This window comes from Acanthochromis polyacanthus, chromosome 3 (assembly GCF_021347895.1).
Source record: "Acanthochromis polyacanthus isolate Apoly-LR-REF ecotype Palm Island chromosome 3, KAUST_Apoly_ChrSc, whole genome shotgun sequence".
In the NCBI taxonomy this organism is placed as follows: Eukaryota; Metazoa; Chordata; class Actinopteri; family Pomacentridae; genus Acanthochromis; species Acanthochromis polyacanthus.
This window is the reverse complement of record NC_067115.1, coordinates 1,374,905-1,392,901: the sequence shown is the minus strand read 5'-3', so window position 1 is coordinate 1,392,901 and position 17,997 is coordinate 1,374,905. Positions and strand designations below refer to the sequence as shown.

At 36.2% G+C, this 17,997-nt stretch overlaps 2 protein-coding genes across 21 annotated transcripts in view; one reads left to right on the top strand and one right to left on the bottom strand.

The window, feature by feature from the left end:
* The window catches only part of glra3 (glycine receptor, alpha 3), a 154,400-nt gene that overhangs the window by 36,874 nt on the left and 99,529 nt on the right, over positions 1 to 17,997 (bottom strand). For 2 of the 9 annotated variants that reach the window (XM_051946331.1, XM_051946339.1), the window contains exon 4: positions 1,085 to 1,308. The exons of the other annotated variants lie outside the window; for them this stretch is intronic. In XM_051946331.1, coding sequence (XP_051802291.1) covers positions 1,085 to 1,308 — 224 coding nt within the window. The remainder of the gene's footprint in view (positions 1 to 1,084; positions 1,309 to 17,997) is intronic. 9 annotated transcript variants of the gene reach the window in all.
* The window catches only part of wdr17 (WD repeat domain 17), a 119,472-nt gene that overhangs the window by 94,277 nt on the left and 7,198 nt on the right, over positions 1 to 17,997 (top strand). The gene's annotated exons all lie outside the window — the stretch shown is intronic.

Genomic DNA, 17,997 nt, shown 5'->3' with positions numbered 1-17,997 from the left:
TTAAAGGATTCACTGGAGACTGAACACTGAGATCAGATGCTTGGTCTTTACGAGCGTAGGTAAACGTCTGTTCACATCCGTACATGTGTATATACATCCTGTAGAACAGTAATCAGCTGCAGTACTGTGAATATCTGTCATCTGCTGTTTACCTGAACATTAATGAGTTCACGTAACCTCCTTCCTTTGCTGAGAGCTGTGATTGGAATATGCTCTACGCAGCTAATCACACCCGGAAACCCTAAAACACATCAAATTAACTGATTACCACTGCAAGGCTCAGAGCTTCATGCTAATTAAATTAATTAATACAGCTGTAATTATGTGGAATTCTGTGATTAGAGTCTGTAACTTGGGAAGTGCAGAAGTTCTTCTGATGGTCCGACAGATGGTTGTCTTGGAAATAGTCAGAATTTTCCATAAGGGCTAAAAAATTAATCGATTTACAACTGAAATGGGGATTTGCCACTCATGCACTTAGCAAATCTCCAAGGCATGCTATGCAGAACATGTCTTATGCATCATGTTTGAACTAGGATTTAAAATTCATGTGGTCCTCTTGGCAGAAAGTGTTAATGTTGATGGTATCTCATGTGGTAACGCCTCATGACAGGTTTTAAATCTGACTCTCAGTGAATAATGGACTCACATTGTGACTAACATGTCCAGTAATTTAAAACTGCTTCACCTCTTAGGGATGCATTATTTTTAATATAGTGTTTAATATAATCAGTTTAAACCATTCTTTTTTAAATCCGAGGAAATATATTTTTGTTCCCCTCGATACCGAAACATGCTGTACGCTTACAAAACAACGCTGTGCTCAGACCAAAAACTCATTTTCAGTGAGACCGTCCATCACACAGAGACACGCTTCTGCTTGGGTTTGTGTGTTCTCTAAATCCTGTTGTGGTTCCGCTGTGGGTTCAGCCTGAGCCTCCAGCCATGACAGCGCTAAAGTGCAGCAGACACTGAATAAAGGCACTGCTCCATCCATTCTGGTCGCATTAAAGAGAATCTGTCCATGGCTTCGCGTCACAAAGGAACGTCCTGTGGCGGCTCGCGCCTCACTTTCACAGCTTACCGGATGGAGTACAGGACGTTCCCGTTCTTAAATATCCTGAGGAGCTTGTTATCCGTGGTGACCTCGTGGAAGTGGGCTCCCTTCTCGTTGGCGAAGAACAGATCTGGTTTCCATATGGAGTCCAACATGGATGGGTCCAGGTCCAGAGAGTCGTCCGGATACTCGGCGTAGGCAAGTCGAGGGTCGTTCCACTGCTGACGGAGGAAGATGTTGACCCGGTAGTCCTGCAGACACAAAGACAACAAGACATTTTAGTTCCTACAAGTACAGTTTTTGGTAGGTCTACTCTAGAACTTTCTCCAGTTGTCGGTACGTCTACTCTAGAACTTTCTCCAGCTGTCGGTAGGTCTGCTCTAAAACTTTCTCCAGGGGACGTTCTCCTTTCCTGCTTCCACTCTTTAAGTTTAGTCTCACTTAGAACATTCCAGGTCCTTGAAGTCCATAGAGGTGGGTCCAGATTTATCACTTTTTAAGCAGTTTAATGTCTACTATGAAACTATACACAATATTGCTTGTCGAAAATGAAACTAACTTCTCCAAAATGACTAACATTTATCAAGATTACTAAAGATTTGTCCAAAATGAGTAATGTTGGTCTGTAAACACTCTTTTTGTCCAACACGACTGAAAATTTGACAAACTTCTCAAAAAAAAATGCCCATCATTTGTTTTAAATTAGTTTAAATTTAACTAAAAGGGCAAAAAATGTCCACAATCACCTAAAAAAAAATTCCAAAATGAACAAAAACTTGTCCAGAATGACTGAAATGGCTCTAAAGTGCTTCTAATTTGTTCAAAATACATCAAAGTGTTACAAAATGACTCACAAATTTCATAAAAAGACTCAATTTGTCCAAAATTGTTCAAAAAGTCTTATCCTAGGACACAACCTTAGGACAAAATAACGTCCTCAATGAGGTGAAAGTCTACCAAAATGACAAAAATCACTTAAACTAGATTTCCTCACCACATTTGACCATCAGTTTTATGGGATGTATCCTACTGTGAACAGTTATAGTCCTAGAAACAATCATTGGTTCCCTGGATGTGTTTCTGTTTCTGATAATTCACCAGAGTAAACGTGAAAAGTACAGATATTACAGATTGTGAATCAATGACATGGTAAGAAATAACAGTTAAAATTTCATGTCTTTATCTTCAGTATTTTCTGAGACGTTGTCCAAACAGCCTCAAATTTCAATGTGAAAAAACTCTGCCAAAAGTGGGTCGATGGACAACTTTTTAAAGAACGTTATCTCAGAAAGTACTTTAATAGATCGAGTTAAAAATTCACAAATGTCTTTAAAAAGATCCACATTTCAAGTTATAAAACATTCAGGAAAATCAGAGGTGATTCTAAAACTTTGATGACTTAAGACGGATATTCTGTCATCTGAGGCCTCGATAACATCTAGGAAACATGTTCCGAATGTTGGTTTGAGAACGTTCTTCTTTTGTTTTCATGAGAATGTTTTAGAGAAGAACATTTTATCAACAATACCCCTAAAACATCCTCAGACCACTGCAGGAATTTGAATGTTCCAGCTTTGTTCATATATCACATTACAGGAACATCTTGTAAAAAAAAAATCCATCTGAGGTCTCGATAACATCTGGAAAATGTTCTTTGAACGTTGATTTGAGAATGTTCTACCTTTCACAGAACATCTTCTGTGTTCCTAACCCCCTAACCCTCTGAATGTTGACAATAATACAGGAAGAAAACAATAAGAAGCTTCGACATTTTCCGACTTTGTTGATGCTGTCAGAAAGGTGATAATTCTACTTCCTGTTTACTACTGAGGTTCCGGTAGTAAACAGGAAGTAGAATCATCTCGTTTACTACTGAGGTTCCGGTAGTAAACAGGAAGTAGAATCATCTCGTTTACTACTGAGGTTCCGGTAGTAAACAGGAAGTAGAATCATCTTGTTTACTACTGAGGTTCCGGTAGTAAACAGGAAGTAGAATCATCTTGTTTACTGTTAAGGTTCCAGTAGTAAACAGGAAGTAGAATCATCTTGTTTACTACTGAGATTGCGATAGTAAACAGGAAGTAGAATCATCTCGTTTACTACTGAGGTTCCGGTAGTAAACAGGAAGTAGAATCATCTCGTTTACTACTGAGGTTCCGGTAGTAAACAGGAAGTAGAATCATCTTGTTTACTGTTAAGGTTCCAGTAGTAAACAGGAAGTAGAATCATCTTGTTTACTACTGAGGTTCCGGTAGTAAACAGGAAGTAGAATCATCTTGTTTACTACTGAGGTTCCGGTAGTAAACAGGAAGTAGACTCATCTTGTTTACTGTTAAGGTTCCAGTAATAAACAGGAAGTAGAATCATCTTGTTTACTACTGAGATTGCGGTAGTAAACAGGAAGGTTTTTTGTCTACTACTAAACTATACACAACACTGGTTGGAAAAAAACGAAAACTAAATTGTTCTAAAATGAAAATAACTTGTCCAAAATGACTTCGACATTAATCACAATGACTAATAAGTTATCCAGAATTAGTAAAATGAATCCTAAAAAAATCTTTTTGACCAGAATGAATATGTCAAATTTTGCCTAAAACCAGTTTTAAAATAGTTTAAATTCAAGCAAATGGTTAAAAAAAGCGCCCACAATCACCTAAAAATCTTAACAAAATCAGCAAAAACTTGTCCAGAATGACTCAAATGACTCTAAAGTGCTTCTAATTTGTTCAAAATACCTCAGAGTTTTACAAAATGACTCAATTTGTTCCAAAATAATTCCAAACTAGACTAAAGTCTTATGCTTGGACACAAACTCAGGACAGAAACTTTTCCTAAATGAGGTCAAATTCAACCAAAATGACTAAAAAGTTTCCATATTACCGACAGTAATTCTATTCTTGCATTACAGATGTGACGTTGATGAAAGAGCTGCTCATACTGCAGGATTAACCTTTAAAACATTCTGGTGATCAGCAGGAACACCTGAGGCTGCTCGTCGTCATATTTTCACTCTTCTGAATAATTAGCATCATTACATCGGAGTCTGTCTATTAAACACTCATCCTGCCTGGACGCTGTGCAGTTTTAACCTGATTAACGAGGTTTACCTCTGGATTTAAAACGGCGTGGGGGAGGGGAGGAGGACCTTCATATCGAGCAGCAGAATCACTTTGTTCCCTTTTTATCTGATTTTTCTCTGATTTAAAGGTCTGTGTGCGTAAAAAGCAGAGCAGCGATCTCTCCAGTGATCCGAGCCTCCCAGCATCACTCCGTAAGAAAACTCCCAGAATGCACCGTGAGAGGTGACGAGGTGAATCAAACATATTGTGGCTGTAAAAATGGATTTTTTTATGTCCAAAATTATTTAAAATTTGTTCAAAAATGACTCAAAAATACATAAACCTGCACAGAGCGATGCAAAATTTGTCTAAAATGACAAAAATTTGTAAAGAATGGCTGAAAACGATTTTCAAAAATGCTCATCCATCCAGCATGGTGAAACATCTTCCTGCAGCTGGAATGACTCATGACCAAACTGACATAAAGTCGTGTAAAATGAGCGTAGAAGAGGTTTATCTGTGTGTGGTGTTGAACTACGTGGGGGAGGGCAGCAGCAGGAATCGCTCTAAAGCCGTTTGTTCTCTTTTTCTCTGACTTAAAGGTCTGTGTGAGTAAAAAGCAAAGCAGCGATCCCTCGAGAGTGATCCGAGCATCCCGGTGCCAGCATCACTCCGTAGGAAAACTCCCAGAATGCACCGTGAGAGGCGGCTTAGCTGCTCTGCTCAGTGACTGGAAGCCTCATCGCTGCTCTTCCACTCCACTGAACCTCTGCTGCTCCAAACAGATGAGACCAAAGGAACCAAAGGGCATCGGTCGGGTCGGGGTGGAGCACAATTCCCCCAAGAACCGAACCGTACGGCCGCTTTGTTCTGCTACCTGAGAGGAAGAAGAAGCGGTAAAAGAAGCGTGGTCATGGCTGCAGAGGAACCGGACTCATCAGGAGGTCGCTGATGCAGAAACCTCATCAGAGCTGGAAACAGCTCACTGTACGGTGATTCAGCGGCCGCCCGAGGCCTCCGAGGCCAGACGAGATCCGTGCTGGCAGGTAGAGCGGCCGCGATTATCAGCCAACGCACAATCTGTCGTCCTGTTCCTGAAATGTTCCGCAGTGGATCCTAACCTCCCAGATCTGCTCTAACTCCTGTAGGGCCTCAACGTTTTCACCACCAAAACAGGAAAAGGATAATTATCTATAAAAACAAAACACAAAGACAACTGTTGATGGGGTTCTGTTCTAGTAGATGAACTTCAGGAATACTGATAAAAAAAAACGAGATAGAAAATGACAAAAACGAGATAGAATATGAAAAAAAACGAGATAGAAAATGACAAAAACGAGATAGAAAATGACAAAAATGAGACACAAAATGACCAAAACTAGACACAAAAAAAATGACAGAAACGAGATAGAAAATAACAAAAATGAGGTAGAACATGACAAAAACGAGATAAAAATAATAAAAAGAGAAAATGACAAAAACGAGATAGAAAATGAAAAAAAATGAGATGGATAATGAGAAAAATGAGAGAAAATGACAAAAACAAGACAGAATATGAAAAAAAATCTGATAGAAAATGACAAAAAAATGGGACACAGATAAGACAAAAAACAGAGATGACAGAGTAAAACCAAAGCTACTGGATGAATAAATTAATGCAGCATGACTCAGAAACAGAGAACAGAGGATGTAGTAGTTGGACATACATTCAGCATGGTGCAACATCTTTCTACAGCTGGAATTACTCAGATTCAAAATCACACCCAAAAGGACATAAACTTGTGTAAAAATGACTCAAAAACTGTCAGAAACTACATGAACTCACTCAAAATTACAAAAAAATTGTTTAAAATGTCATAAACTTTCCAATTTTTTAAAAATACAGATTCAAAATTCTTCAAAATCAGTCCTAAATGGCACAAATTTGTGCAAACAAAATGCAAAAATGACCTAAAAATTGTCTAAGGTTGCATAAATCTGTACAGAATTGTTGAAAAATTCTTCTAAATGCCTCAAAACTTCTTAAAAAGTAACATGAAAGGAAATTAAAACCTACTGGATGAATCAAATTTAAATGAATTCATATAATTCTTTGTCACTTCTCTGGTTTTGTGTCTCATTTTTGTCATTTAGTGTCATTTTTCTGATTGTTTTTGCTTCATTGTTGACATTTTACGTCTCATTTTCTCGTTTCCGGTCCATTTTTATTTCCACATTCTGTTTTGTTTTTACTCATTTTTCGTCTCACTTTTCTTGTTTTGTGCCTTTTTTTTGTCATTTTAATTCTTCCATCGATCTTTCAAACCATTTTTAGATTTAAAACTAAACTTTTAAATAAATGAGGGACCAAAACAAGACAGATTTCCTTTTAAACTAATTTTCAGTTGAGTCTATTAGTCATTTTGGATGATTTTATCATTTTAGACAAATTTCACATCATTTAAGACATTTTTTTTTATTTTTTGAACAAGCATTTGACATTTTAAGCAAATCTTGAGTAATTTTGGACAATTTTTGAGTCAGTTTGGACAAAGTTCAAGTCACTATGGACATATTTTTGAGTCGTTTTTAATTTTTTTGCCCTAATTTGTAGCTGATATGGGTCAGTGCTCACAGAAAACATTCTTCAAAATCTATTCTTTTTGTTTTGTGTCTTGATTTTTCTGAAACATGTCAATAACTGATCATTTTGTAGGATTTCATTTGTCGTTTTGGACAAATTTCATGTCATATAAGTCATTTTATTGGATTTTTTTAACATACATTTGGATGCTTTAAGTAAGTTTTGAGTAATTTAAGACTATTTTTAATCAATTTAGACAAAGTTTAGTCATTTTACATCAGATTTTCTCACTTTAAGCTGGCTTCCAGCTGATTTGGGTACATTCTGAGTTCTCTCTCCGTCTTTGTGTTGTTCTGGTTCCACAGAGACTTCAGACTGAACCACACTGAGTTAAAATGAGTTTTAATGGAACAAATGAATGGAATCATCACCACCACTGCAGCTTTTTTAGCATCTTTAGGCTCCTTATGTTGGTTATTACGTTCTACAGACTCTGTCACACAAACACATGGTTTCAGCCACACATGTGCCGTTGAAGCACGTTAAAGTCACGAGCTTCAAACCAAAACAGAGAGAAGCTCTTTTATTTCCAGCGATGTGAGTAAGAACAGACCTGTGGCTTTGGACTGGTCCCTGAGCAGCAGATAAACGCTGCTCTCACACACTGGATTAAGGATGGATGGACAGACTGAGTGAACAAATGAAAAAAGAAGAGTTGAACAGCAGTAAATCTGTTTAACGTGGTGCAGCACAGAGACCTGGCTCTAAGCCTCAACAACACCACAGAGCTCTCTGCTGCCGCTGACGTAACGCTAGAAAAGAAACAAAAAAAATACAACTACACCTTCATTTAACGCCTTTACAACCAAACAGAGGGAAGTTTCTGTTTTCATCGTCTGTTTTTATCCCTCTGTGTCCAAAAGATGTTCTAGTTTGATCGAAACATGCAGCAAATTTACAGTCAAACATCATTAGCATCCATCATTAGCATCCATCATTAGCATCCATCATTAGCATCCATATACTCATTATTAGCATGCATCCATCCATCATCCATCCATAATTTATCATCCATCCATCCATCCATCCATCATTAGCATCCATCATTCATCATTAGCATCCATCATTCATCCATTATTTACTATCATCCATCCATCCATAATCATCCATCCATCATCATTCATCATCCATCCATCATTAGCATCCATCCATCCGTCCATCCATCCATCCATCATTACCATCCATCCTCCATTATCATCCATCTATCCATCCATCATTAGCATCCATCCTCCATTATCATCCATCTATCCATCCATCATTAGCATCCATCCTCCATTATCATCCATCTATCCATCCATCCATTATCATCCATCCTCCATCATCATCCATCCATCATATATTATCATCCATCCATCCATCATTAGCATCCATCAATCCATCCCTTATCCATCCATCCATTATCATCCATTATCATCCATCCATCCATCGTTATTATCATCCATCCATCCATCCATCCATCCATCCATCCGTCTCCATGGTAATAATATCAGTGTCAGCTGACTCCAGAGCTGGTTGCGGTTGTATTCGGCGTCCGTTCAGCGTTCAGACGTGTTGTTGATGTGATGTTACATCACTGTTTGTTGGAGGCAGGAGGCAGATGAAAAGACAGATGATGAGAAGACAGAAAGGTCTTAATCCCGGCGTGACATATGGCCTCGGTGTATATGTATCCGTTTCTCACTCAGCTAAGCTCACCGTCTGTGTTTCAGAGGCTCCGTTCTCACTTTGTTAAATCTGCCCACAGATTAGGAGCTCTAAAGCACGTCTGATCCGGTTTTGAGTTTGTCGGTCGGCCTGCAAGCCGACTGAGGGTGGAACTCCTCACAGGTAAACAAGGAGGTGGTCGTTTTAAGGCTCTTTAGATGATGCTCTGATCAAACCTGTCCTCTAACTCTTCACCATCTGAACCCCAGAACCAACCAGTAAATAATTACACCATTTATCAGAGCAAGAAACTATGAAAACAAGAAAAATCTTCTGCTTTGTCTTCAACCACTTGTCTAAAATGTCATAAACCCGTCTGTAGCTGTTAAAAAATATTAAAAATGCTTCAGACGCTGTCAAAAATAACAAACCTGAGCAAAATGAGTGCAATAAATGGTGAAAATGACTCACAAACTGTCCAGAATCACATTAATTCAAATAAAATGGCAAAAAAATTGTCCAAAATGATGTAAACGTGTGCAAAATGAGTGTAAAAAATGGTTTAAAATGACATAAACGTGTGCAAAATGAGTGTAAAAATGGTCTAAAATGACAAACGTGTGCAAAATGAGTGTAAAAATGGTTTAAAATGACAAACGTGTGCAAAATGAGTGTAAAAAATGGTTTAAAATGACATAAACGTGTGCAAAATGAGTGTAAAAATGGTCTAAAATGACAAACGTGTGCAAAATGAGTGTAAAAATGGTTTAAAATGACAAACGTGTGCAAAATGAGTGTAAAAAATGGTCTAAAATGACAAACGTGTGCAAAATGAGTGTAAAAATGGTTTAAAATGATGCACAAATGGCCTGGAATTACACAAATTCACTCTAAAATGGTGTAAATCTGTGCAGAATTGTTGAAAATGATTGTAATTGTTAAAAAACTTATTAAAAATGAACATAAAGGGACAAACAAAGCTACTGGATGAATAAATAAATGCAGCATGGCTCAGAAACAGAGAACAGAGGAGGAAGTAGTTGGAGATCCATTCAGCATGGAGAAACATCTTTCTACAGCTGAAATTATTCAGATTCAAAATGACTTAAAATTTATCCAACAGGACATAAACTTCTGCCTAATGCTTGTAAAAATGGCAAAAAAAAGACTCAAAAACCGAAGAAATTGCATAAATTGACTTAAAAACTGCCTAAAATTATGTAAATCTGTGCAGAATTGTTGAAAAATGTCAATCAATGAAGATAAACTGAACTCCAGTGAATCTAACTGTGATCTCAGATATTGTATTTAAAACATTCCAGCTGAACAGAGCAGATGGTCCGAGCTGCTCCAGGAGGACATAGAGTTCACAAAAGAAGGGGTGCATCTCCACAATCTGCCTCTAATTCAGCTAAAGGAGCTTCCTGAGCGTCTGGAAACACAGAGAGCTTTAAACTCTCTCTGTGGTGTCTGAAAAACACTCATTCATTACCCAGTAGAAGTACAACCTGTGGAGAAAAACACCTTTAAAGCCACGTTATGCTTCAAAGACACCAAATGGTTTCAACCAAGCAGCTTCTAGAGGGGTTTGATCTGATCTTACTGAGGCTCATTTAGAGTTCTGATGAACCAGAGCATCCAGAAGGAGGAGAGAGAATGATGGAGAGGTCTCAGAATTTACCAACTGCAAATTAGGATAAAATGATCCGAAATGACTGAACTTTGTTAAAATTGAAGTGAAAATTGTGGAAAATTACTGAAGATTTGCTTCAAATGTGTCAAATTAAAAAAAAGCCATAAATGATGTGAAGTTTTCCTGAAATGACCCAAAGACACTGATCACTGAAGGAAAACAGAAAACAACCAAAAACGAGACACAAAATGAGTAGAGACGCAACACGACAAAAACGAGACAGGAAGTGACATCATTCATCCATCATTAGCATCCATCCATCCATCATCATCCATCCATTATCATTCATCCATCATCATACATCCATCATCATACAGCCATCCATCCATTATCATCCATCCATTATCACCCATCCATCCATTATCACCCATCCATCCATTATCACCCATCCATCCATTATCACCCATCCATCCATTATCATCCATCCATCATCATGCATCCATTATCACCCATCCATCCATTATCATCCATCCATCCATTATCATCCATGCATCCATTATCATCCATCCATCCATTATCATCCATCCATTATCACCCATTCATCCATCATCATGCATCCATTATCACCCATCCATCCATCCATCCATCCATCAATCCATCCATCCATCCGTCCATCATCATTCATCCATCAATCCATCCATCCATCCATCCATCATCATTCATCCATCATAATGCATCCATTATCACCCATCCATCCATCCATCCATCCATTATCATTCATCCATCATCATGCATCCATTATCACCCATCCATCCATCCATCCATCCATCCATTATCATTCATCCATCCATCCATCCATCCATCCATCCATCCATCATCATTCATCCATCATCATGCATCCATTATCACCCATCCATCCATCCATCCATCCATAAATAGACAGAAAATGAGACGTAAAAGGTAAAAAATGAGGCAGTCAGAAGGTCTGGCAGGCCGAGCACAACATTAAGGAAGGTTCTGGAAGAAGACACTGGTCTGGAGGACAAAGAACGTTTGACTGACTGTAAAGTTCTGAGCACAGCTGAAGAAAAGGCTTCAGATCAGAGACATCCTGGACGCCACAGAACTAAAAACAGCTTTCATCCTGAGTCTCTGTTATTTATGCATTCGATGAGCAGAGATATTCATTATTTCTGAGTCATAAATCTGTTTTTTTATTCTGATGCAGGAGGAGCTCTGTGTTAGAATCAAGGACTGAACGTACGGCTGGAGAAACGCTGGAACCCGGAGGGAGAACCGGATTTAAAAAACAAATGAAACACACAGACGCCATGAAACATTCATGCAGGTCGGATAAATAATAAAAGTCAAATGAAAGCTATATTGTGCATTCAGAAGCTGCTAGTGACGGCCATCAGCTGGCAGCAGAACCCGTCAGAACGTCTCCCAGCGGTGCAGGAAGCATTTAGGCGACCTGCTGCCCAACGAGTCCGAGTCCAGCCAAGCATCGATCAGTCAGACCAACAGGAAGTCATTTTTCTGACATGGCCTCAGGTTTTGAACCACAGCGACAGTTTGTGAACCTGAACGCCTCACGGTGCGTTCAGGAGCAGCTGATTAACTCCTTATCTTCCTTTCTAATGGTTCGTGTTTAATCAACCACAGAATCCCAGTAAACACGATTAATTTCTCATTATTAACTCCATATTCAGACCATGGTGTCCTTTACCTCCCACTGGTTCAATGACCATAATTCACTCAGTATTCATTTAAAAACAGAAAAATCAATGTGCGTGTTTGTACAGCTGGGATTTAATGTCCTTTTAATAAAGTGATTTTATTTATATTTGCTGAAGTCCTGAATATTGATGGGGTCTAAAGGCAGGAAACTGAATCACTGCTGGAAGCTTTTATTCATAATTAGGAACAAACTGGGAAATCACAGCTACTTTAATAAGGGCTGAGGAGTAATAGATTACCTGTAATCAGGATTAACTAGTTACATATGTAAACATGCTGACTGGTTCTGATCATCTGATTGATGAGAAATTACTTTCATTTGCTATTCTGTTCATTTTTTATGTATTATATTTTTCATACAGTTTGATCTTATTTCATTTTATGTAATTTAATTTAATTTGTTTTATTTCTTATATTTTAATTTATTTCATTTCATTCAATTCATTTTGTTTATCTTACTTCATTTTATTATGTTTAATTTAAGTTAATTTAATTCCATTTTATTTTAGATTTATTTCATTTCATTTGATTCTATATTATCCATCCATCCATCCATCCATCCATCCATCCATCCTCCATACACCACTTCATCCTCACTAGGGTCATGGGGGGTGCTGGAGTCTATCCCAGCTGACTCGGTGAAGGCAGTGGACACCCTGGACAGGTCACCAGTCTGTCACAGGGCTACATATACAGACACACAATCACACTCACATTCACACCTACGGACAATTTAGAGTAACCAATTAACCTCAGCATGTTTTTGGACTGTGGGAGGAAGCCGGAGTACCCGGAGAAAACCCACGCATGCACAGGGAGAACATGCAAACTCCATGCAGAAAGATCCCAGGCCGGGATTTGAACCGGGGAATCGGGGATCTTCTTGCTGCAAGTCAAAAGTGCTAACCACTACGCCACTAAGCAGCCCTGATTCTATATTATTTTAGATTTATTTCATTTCATTTAATCGTATTTTTTTTTGTTTTATAATTATTTCATTTCATTTTGTTTCATTATATTTTTTATATCCATTTCATTTCATTATATTTTATACTTATTTCAACTGAAATTATATTTATTTCATTTTATTGTATTTTAATTTGATTTAATTTTAAATGTATTTGTATATATCTTATTTAATTTTATTCTGAATTAAATGGTATCAGGTGCAGTATTTCAGAAGTCAGAGTAGAACTGGATCTGATTTGTGCTCAGAAATTCTTTTTCTGTGATGAATTTGTCGTTCACAGGTTGACAAAAAGCTTTTAAAGCGGCATCCAGACTGCGTCATTCTGGGACTTTGGGGACGTTTTTTACTTTTAATTTCTGTAGATTCTGGCTGGAAATCGACTCTAAACTATCTGCTGTCAGAGTCGCTCATCGTCTTTCTGCACATCTGCTATTCCTGTCTGCTCGTCTGTCGCTTCACATCCCGTCTGCTGCAGGAGTTTTACTGATAACCAGATTAAAACACAGAAATAAACTCGTTAACGTCATTATTAAACGTCTGCTGCTATAGTTCTACAAACCAGCTGATAATAACCAGATTAAAACACAGAAATAAACTCGTTAACGTCATTATTAAACGTCTGCTGTTATAGTTCTATAAACCAGCTGATAATAACCAGATTAAAACACAGAAATAAACTCGTTAACGTCATTATTAAACGTCTGCTGCTATAGTTCTATAAACCAGCTGATAATAACCAGATTAAAACACAGAAATAAACTCGTTAACGTCATTATTAAACGTCTGCTGCTATAGTTCTATAAACCAGCTGATAATAACCAGATTAAAACACAGAAATAAACTCGTTAACGTCATTATTAAACGTCTGCTGCTATAGTTCTATAAACCAGCTGATAATAACCAGATTAAAACACAGAAATAAACCCGTTAACGTCATTATTAAACGTCTGCTGCTATAGTTCTACAAACCAGCTGATAATAACCAGATTAAAACACAGAAATAAACCCGTTAACGTCATTATTAAACGTCTGCTGCTATAGTTCTATAAACCAGCTGATAATAACCAGATTAAAACACAGAAATAAACTCGTTAACGTCATTATTAAACGTCTGCTGCTATAGTTCTATAAACCAGCTGATAATAACCAGATTAAAACACAGAAATAAACTCGTTAACGTCATTATTAAACGTCTGCTGCTATAGTTCTATAAACCAGCTGATAATAACCAGATTAAAACACAGAAATAAACCCGTTAACGTCATTATTAAACGTCTGCTGCTATAGTTCTACAAACCAGCTGATAATAACCAGATTAAAACACAGAAATAAACCCGTTAACGTCATTATTAAACGTCTGCTGCTATAGTTCTACAAACCAGCTGATAATAACCAGATTAAAACACAGAAATAAACCCGTTAACGTCATTATTAAACGTCTGCTGCTATAGTTCTATAAACCAGCTGATAATAACCAGATTAAAACACAGAAATAAACTCGTTAACGTCATTATTAAACGTCTGCTGCTATAGTTCTATAAACCAGCTGATAATAACCAGATTAAAACACAGAAATAAACTCGTTAACGTCATTATTAAACGTCTGCTGTTATAGTTCTATAAACCAGCTGATAATAACCAGATTAAAACACAGAAATAAACCCGTTAACGTCATTATTAAACGTCTGCTGCTATAGTTCTACAAACCAGCTGATAATAACCAGATTAAAACACAGAAATAAACTCGTTAACGTCATTATTAAACGTCTGCTGCTATAGTTCTATAAACCAGCTGATAATAACCAGATTAAAACACAGAAATAAACTCGTTAACGTCATTATTAAACGTCTGCTGCTATAGTTCTATAAACCAGCTGATAATAACCAGATTAAAACACAGAAATAAACCCGTTAACGTCATTATTAAACGTCTGCTGCTATAGTTCTACAAACCAGCTGATAATAACCAGATTAAAACACAGAAATAAACCCGTTAACGTCATTATTAAACGTCTGCTGCTATAGTTCTACAAACCAGCTGATAATAACCAGATTAAAACACAGAAATAAACCCGTTAACGTCATTATTAAACGTCTGCTGCTATAGTTCTATAAACCAGCTGATAATAACCAGATTAAAACACAGAAATAAACTCGTTAACGTCATTATTAAACGTCTGCTGCTATAGTTCTATAAACCAGCTGATAATAACCAGATTAAAACACAGAAATAAACTCGTTAACGTCATTATTAAACGTCTGCTGCTATAGTTCTATAAACCAGCTGATAATAACCAGATTAAAACACAGAAATAAACCCGTTAACGTCATTATTAAACGTCTGCTGCTATAGTTCTACAAACCAGCTGATAATAACCAGATTAAAACACAGAAATAAACCCGTTAACGTCATTATTAAACGTCTGCTGCTATAGTTCTACAAACCAGCTGATAATAACCAGATTAAAACACAGAAATAAACCCGTTAACGTCATTATTAAACGTCTGCTGCTATAGTTCTATAAACCAGCTGATAATAACCAGATTAAAACACAGAAATAAACTCGTTAACGTCATTATTAAACGTCTGCTGCTATAGTTCTATAAACCAGCTGATAATAACCAGATTAAAACACAGAAATAAACTCGTTAACGTCATTATTAAACGTCTGCTGCTATAGTTCTATAAACCAGCTGATAATAACCAGATTAAACACAGAAATAAACTCGTTAACGTCATTATTAAACGTCTGCTGTTATAGTTCTATAAACCAGCTGATAATAACCAGATTAAAACACAGAAATAAACCCGTTAACGTCATTATTAAACGTCTGCTGCTATAGTTCTACAAACCAGCTGATAATAACCAGATTAAAACACAGAAATAAACTCGTTAACGTCATTATTAAACGTCTGCTGCTATAGTTCTACAAACCAGCTGATAATAACCAGATTAAAACACAGAAATAAACCCGTTAACGTCATTATTAAACGTCTGCTGCTATAGTTCTATAAACCAGCTGATAATAACCAGATTAAAACACAGAAATAAACCCGTTAACGTCATTATTAAATGTCTGCTGCTATAGTTCTATAAACCAGCTGATAATAACCAGATTAAAACACAGAAATAAACTCGTTAACGTCATTATTAAATGTCTGCTGCTATAGTTCTACAAACCAGCTGATAATAACCAGATTAAAACACAGAAATAAACTCGTTAACGTCATTATTAAACGTCTGCTGCTATAGTTCTACAAACCAGCTGATAATAACCAGATTAAAACACAGAAATAAACTCGTTAACGTCATTATTAAACGTCTGCTGCTATAGTTCTATAAACCAGCTGATAATAACCAGATTAAAACACAGAAATAAACTCGTTAACGTCATTATTAAACGTCTGCTGTTATAGTTCTATAAACCAGCTGATAATAACCAGATTAAAACACAGAAATAATGCTGTCCTCAGATGAGAATAATTCAGAATCTCTGCTTCAATAAAAACATCACAGTTTCTATATTTAACATTAATATGAACCACTGATTAACCATGGGCGTTTATTTTAACTCTTTCATTTTACTTTCTTATCACGTTTGACATGAAATTAAATTATTTTTTCTATTTTCCATGCCTTGAATGACAAATTATAAATATTTATCATATTCTATAGATTGTGGATATTTTTTACAATTTTATTTTTGAAGTAAGTGTTTTTATTTTTCCAAATGGTAATATTTATTTATTTTGCAATGTTTTTATTGTGAAATTACATTATTTTTTACTGTATTTAAATATGCTAAAAATGATTTAAAACTCACTAGAATTTGCTGTTATTTTCTGTTTTTAAAAAATTCCTGATATTTGTTGTTATTTGAAAGACAAACAATAAAGATTAAGAAAATGTAAATAATGTTTTTTAAAAAGCTGTTTTTACAGCCCATAGCTTTCTACAAATGGCAATTTCTTATTTTTTTTGCAATGTTTTAATATAAAATTAAATAATTTTTACTGTTTTTGAATCTGCTAAAAATAAGATAAATTGTACATAACTTCCTGTTATTGTCAGGTCTGTTTTTTCATGATATTTTGCCATTCCTTGAAATACAAACCAAAGTATTCAAGGACCAAGAAATTGGAAAAAATAAAAATAATAATAAACAAATTAAATAATAATAATACTAATAATTAAAGAAAAAATATTTAAAAATTCACTATTTTAATTTTTAAAATAATTATTTTTATTTTTACAAATGCCAATATTTTATTTTTTGAAAGTGTCTTACTATAAATATCCTTTTTCAACTGTATTCCAATCTGCCAAAAAAAACAAGATACATTTTTACCGAATTTTATTTTCATTCTCTTAAATTTTTTCTTGACATTTGCTGTTAATTGGAAGACAAACGAATATTAATGGTTAAGAAATTGCAAATAATTTTTTAGTTTGACTATAAAAATCACAGTATTAAATCTGTGAAAATATAATTAATTCACAGATTTTCATACGGTATAAATACAGTATTTTCCATTGTATTTAATTATGTGCATTTTTTTATAGATAATTTCTGTTTTAGAAAGACAAATTATAAATATTAAGGACAGAAAAAATTGCAAACATTTAAAAAAAACTTTTTTTTCATAAAAAAACTTTTGAAATAATTATTTTTATTTTTTCAAACTGTTTAAACTGTTTGCTATCTTTGAACCATAATGTGGTTTTAAAGGTGTTTTTAAAATTCTACCACCTACAGCTTCACGACCTCTGAACATAAAACTCAGCACATTTATTTATTTTCTCCACTAATGAAGCTTCTCCTGCTTAAATGTGTTGAAAGGAGCTGTGAGCAGCAGAAATGCTTTTAGAGCTCATCTATACTATAAACAGCTCTAATGCACACAGCAGCAGCACGATGAGCCTGGTTACAGGAAACACTTTAGGATGCACTCAGAGGGAAGACACGGAACCAACACGGAACAACACGGAACCAACACGGAACCAACACGAACCAAACGGGAAACCAAACACAGAACCAACACGGAACCAACACGGGAACCAACACAGAACCAACACAGAACCCAACACGACAACACGGAACCCAACACGGGAACACCAGAACAACACGGAACAACACGAACCAACACGAACCACACGAACCCAACACGGAACCACGGGAAACCAAACACCGGAACCAACACGGAACCAACACGGAACCAACAGGAACCAAACACAGAACCAACACGGAACCAACACGGAACCAACA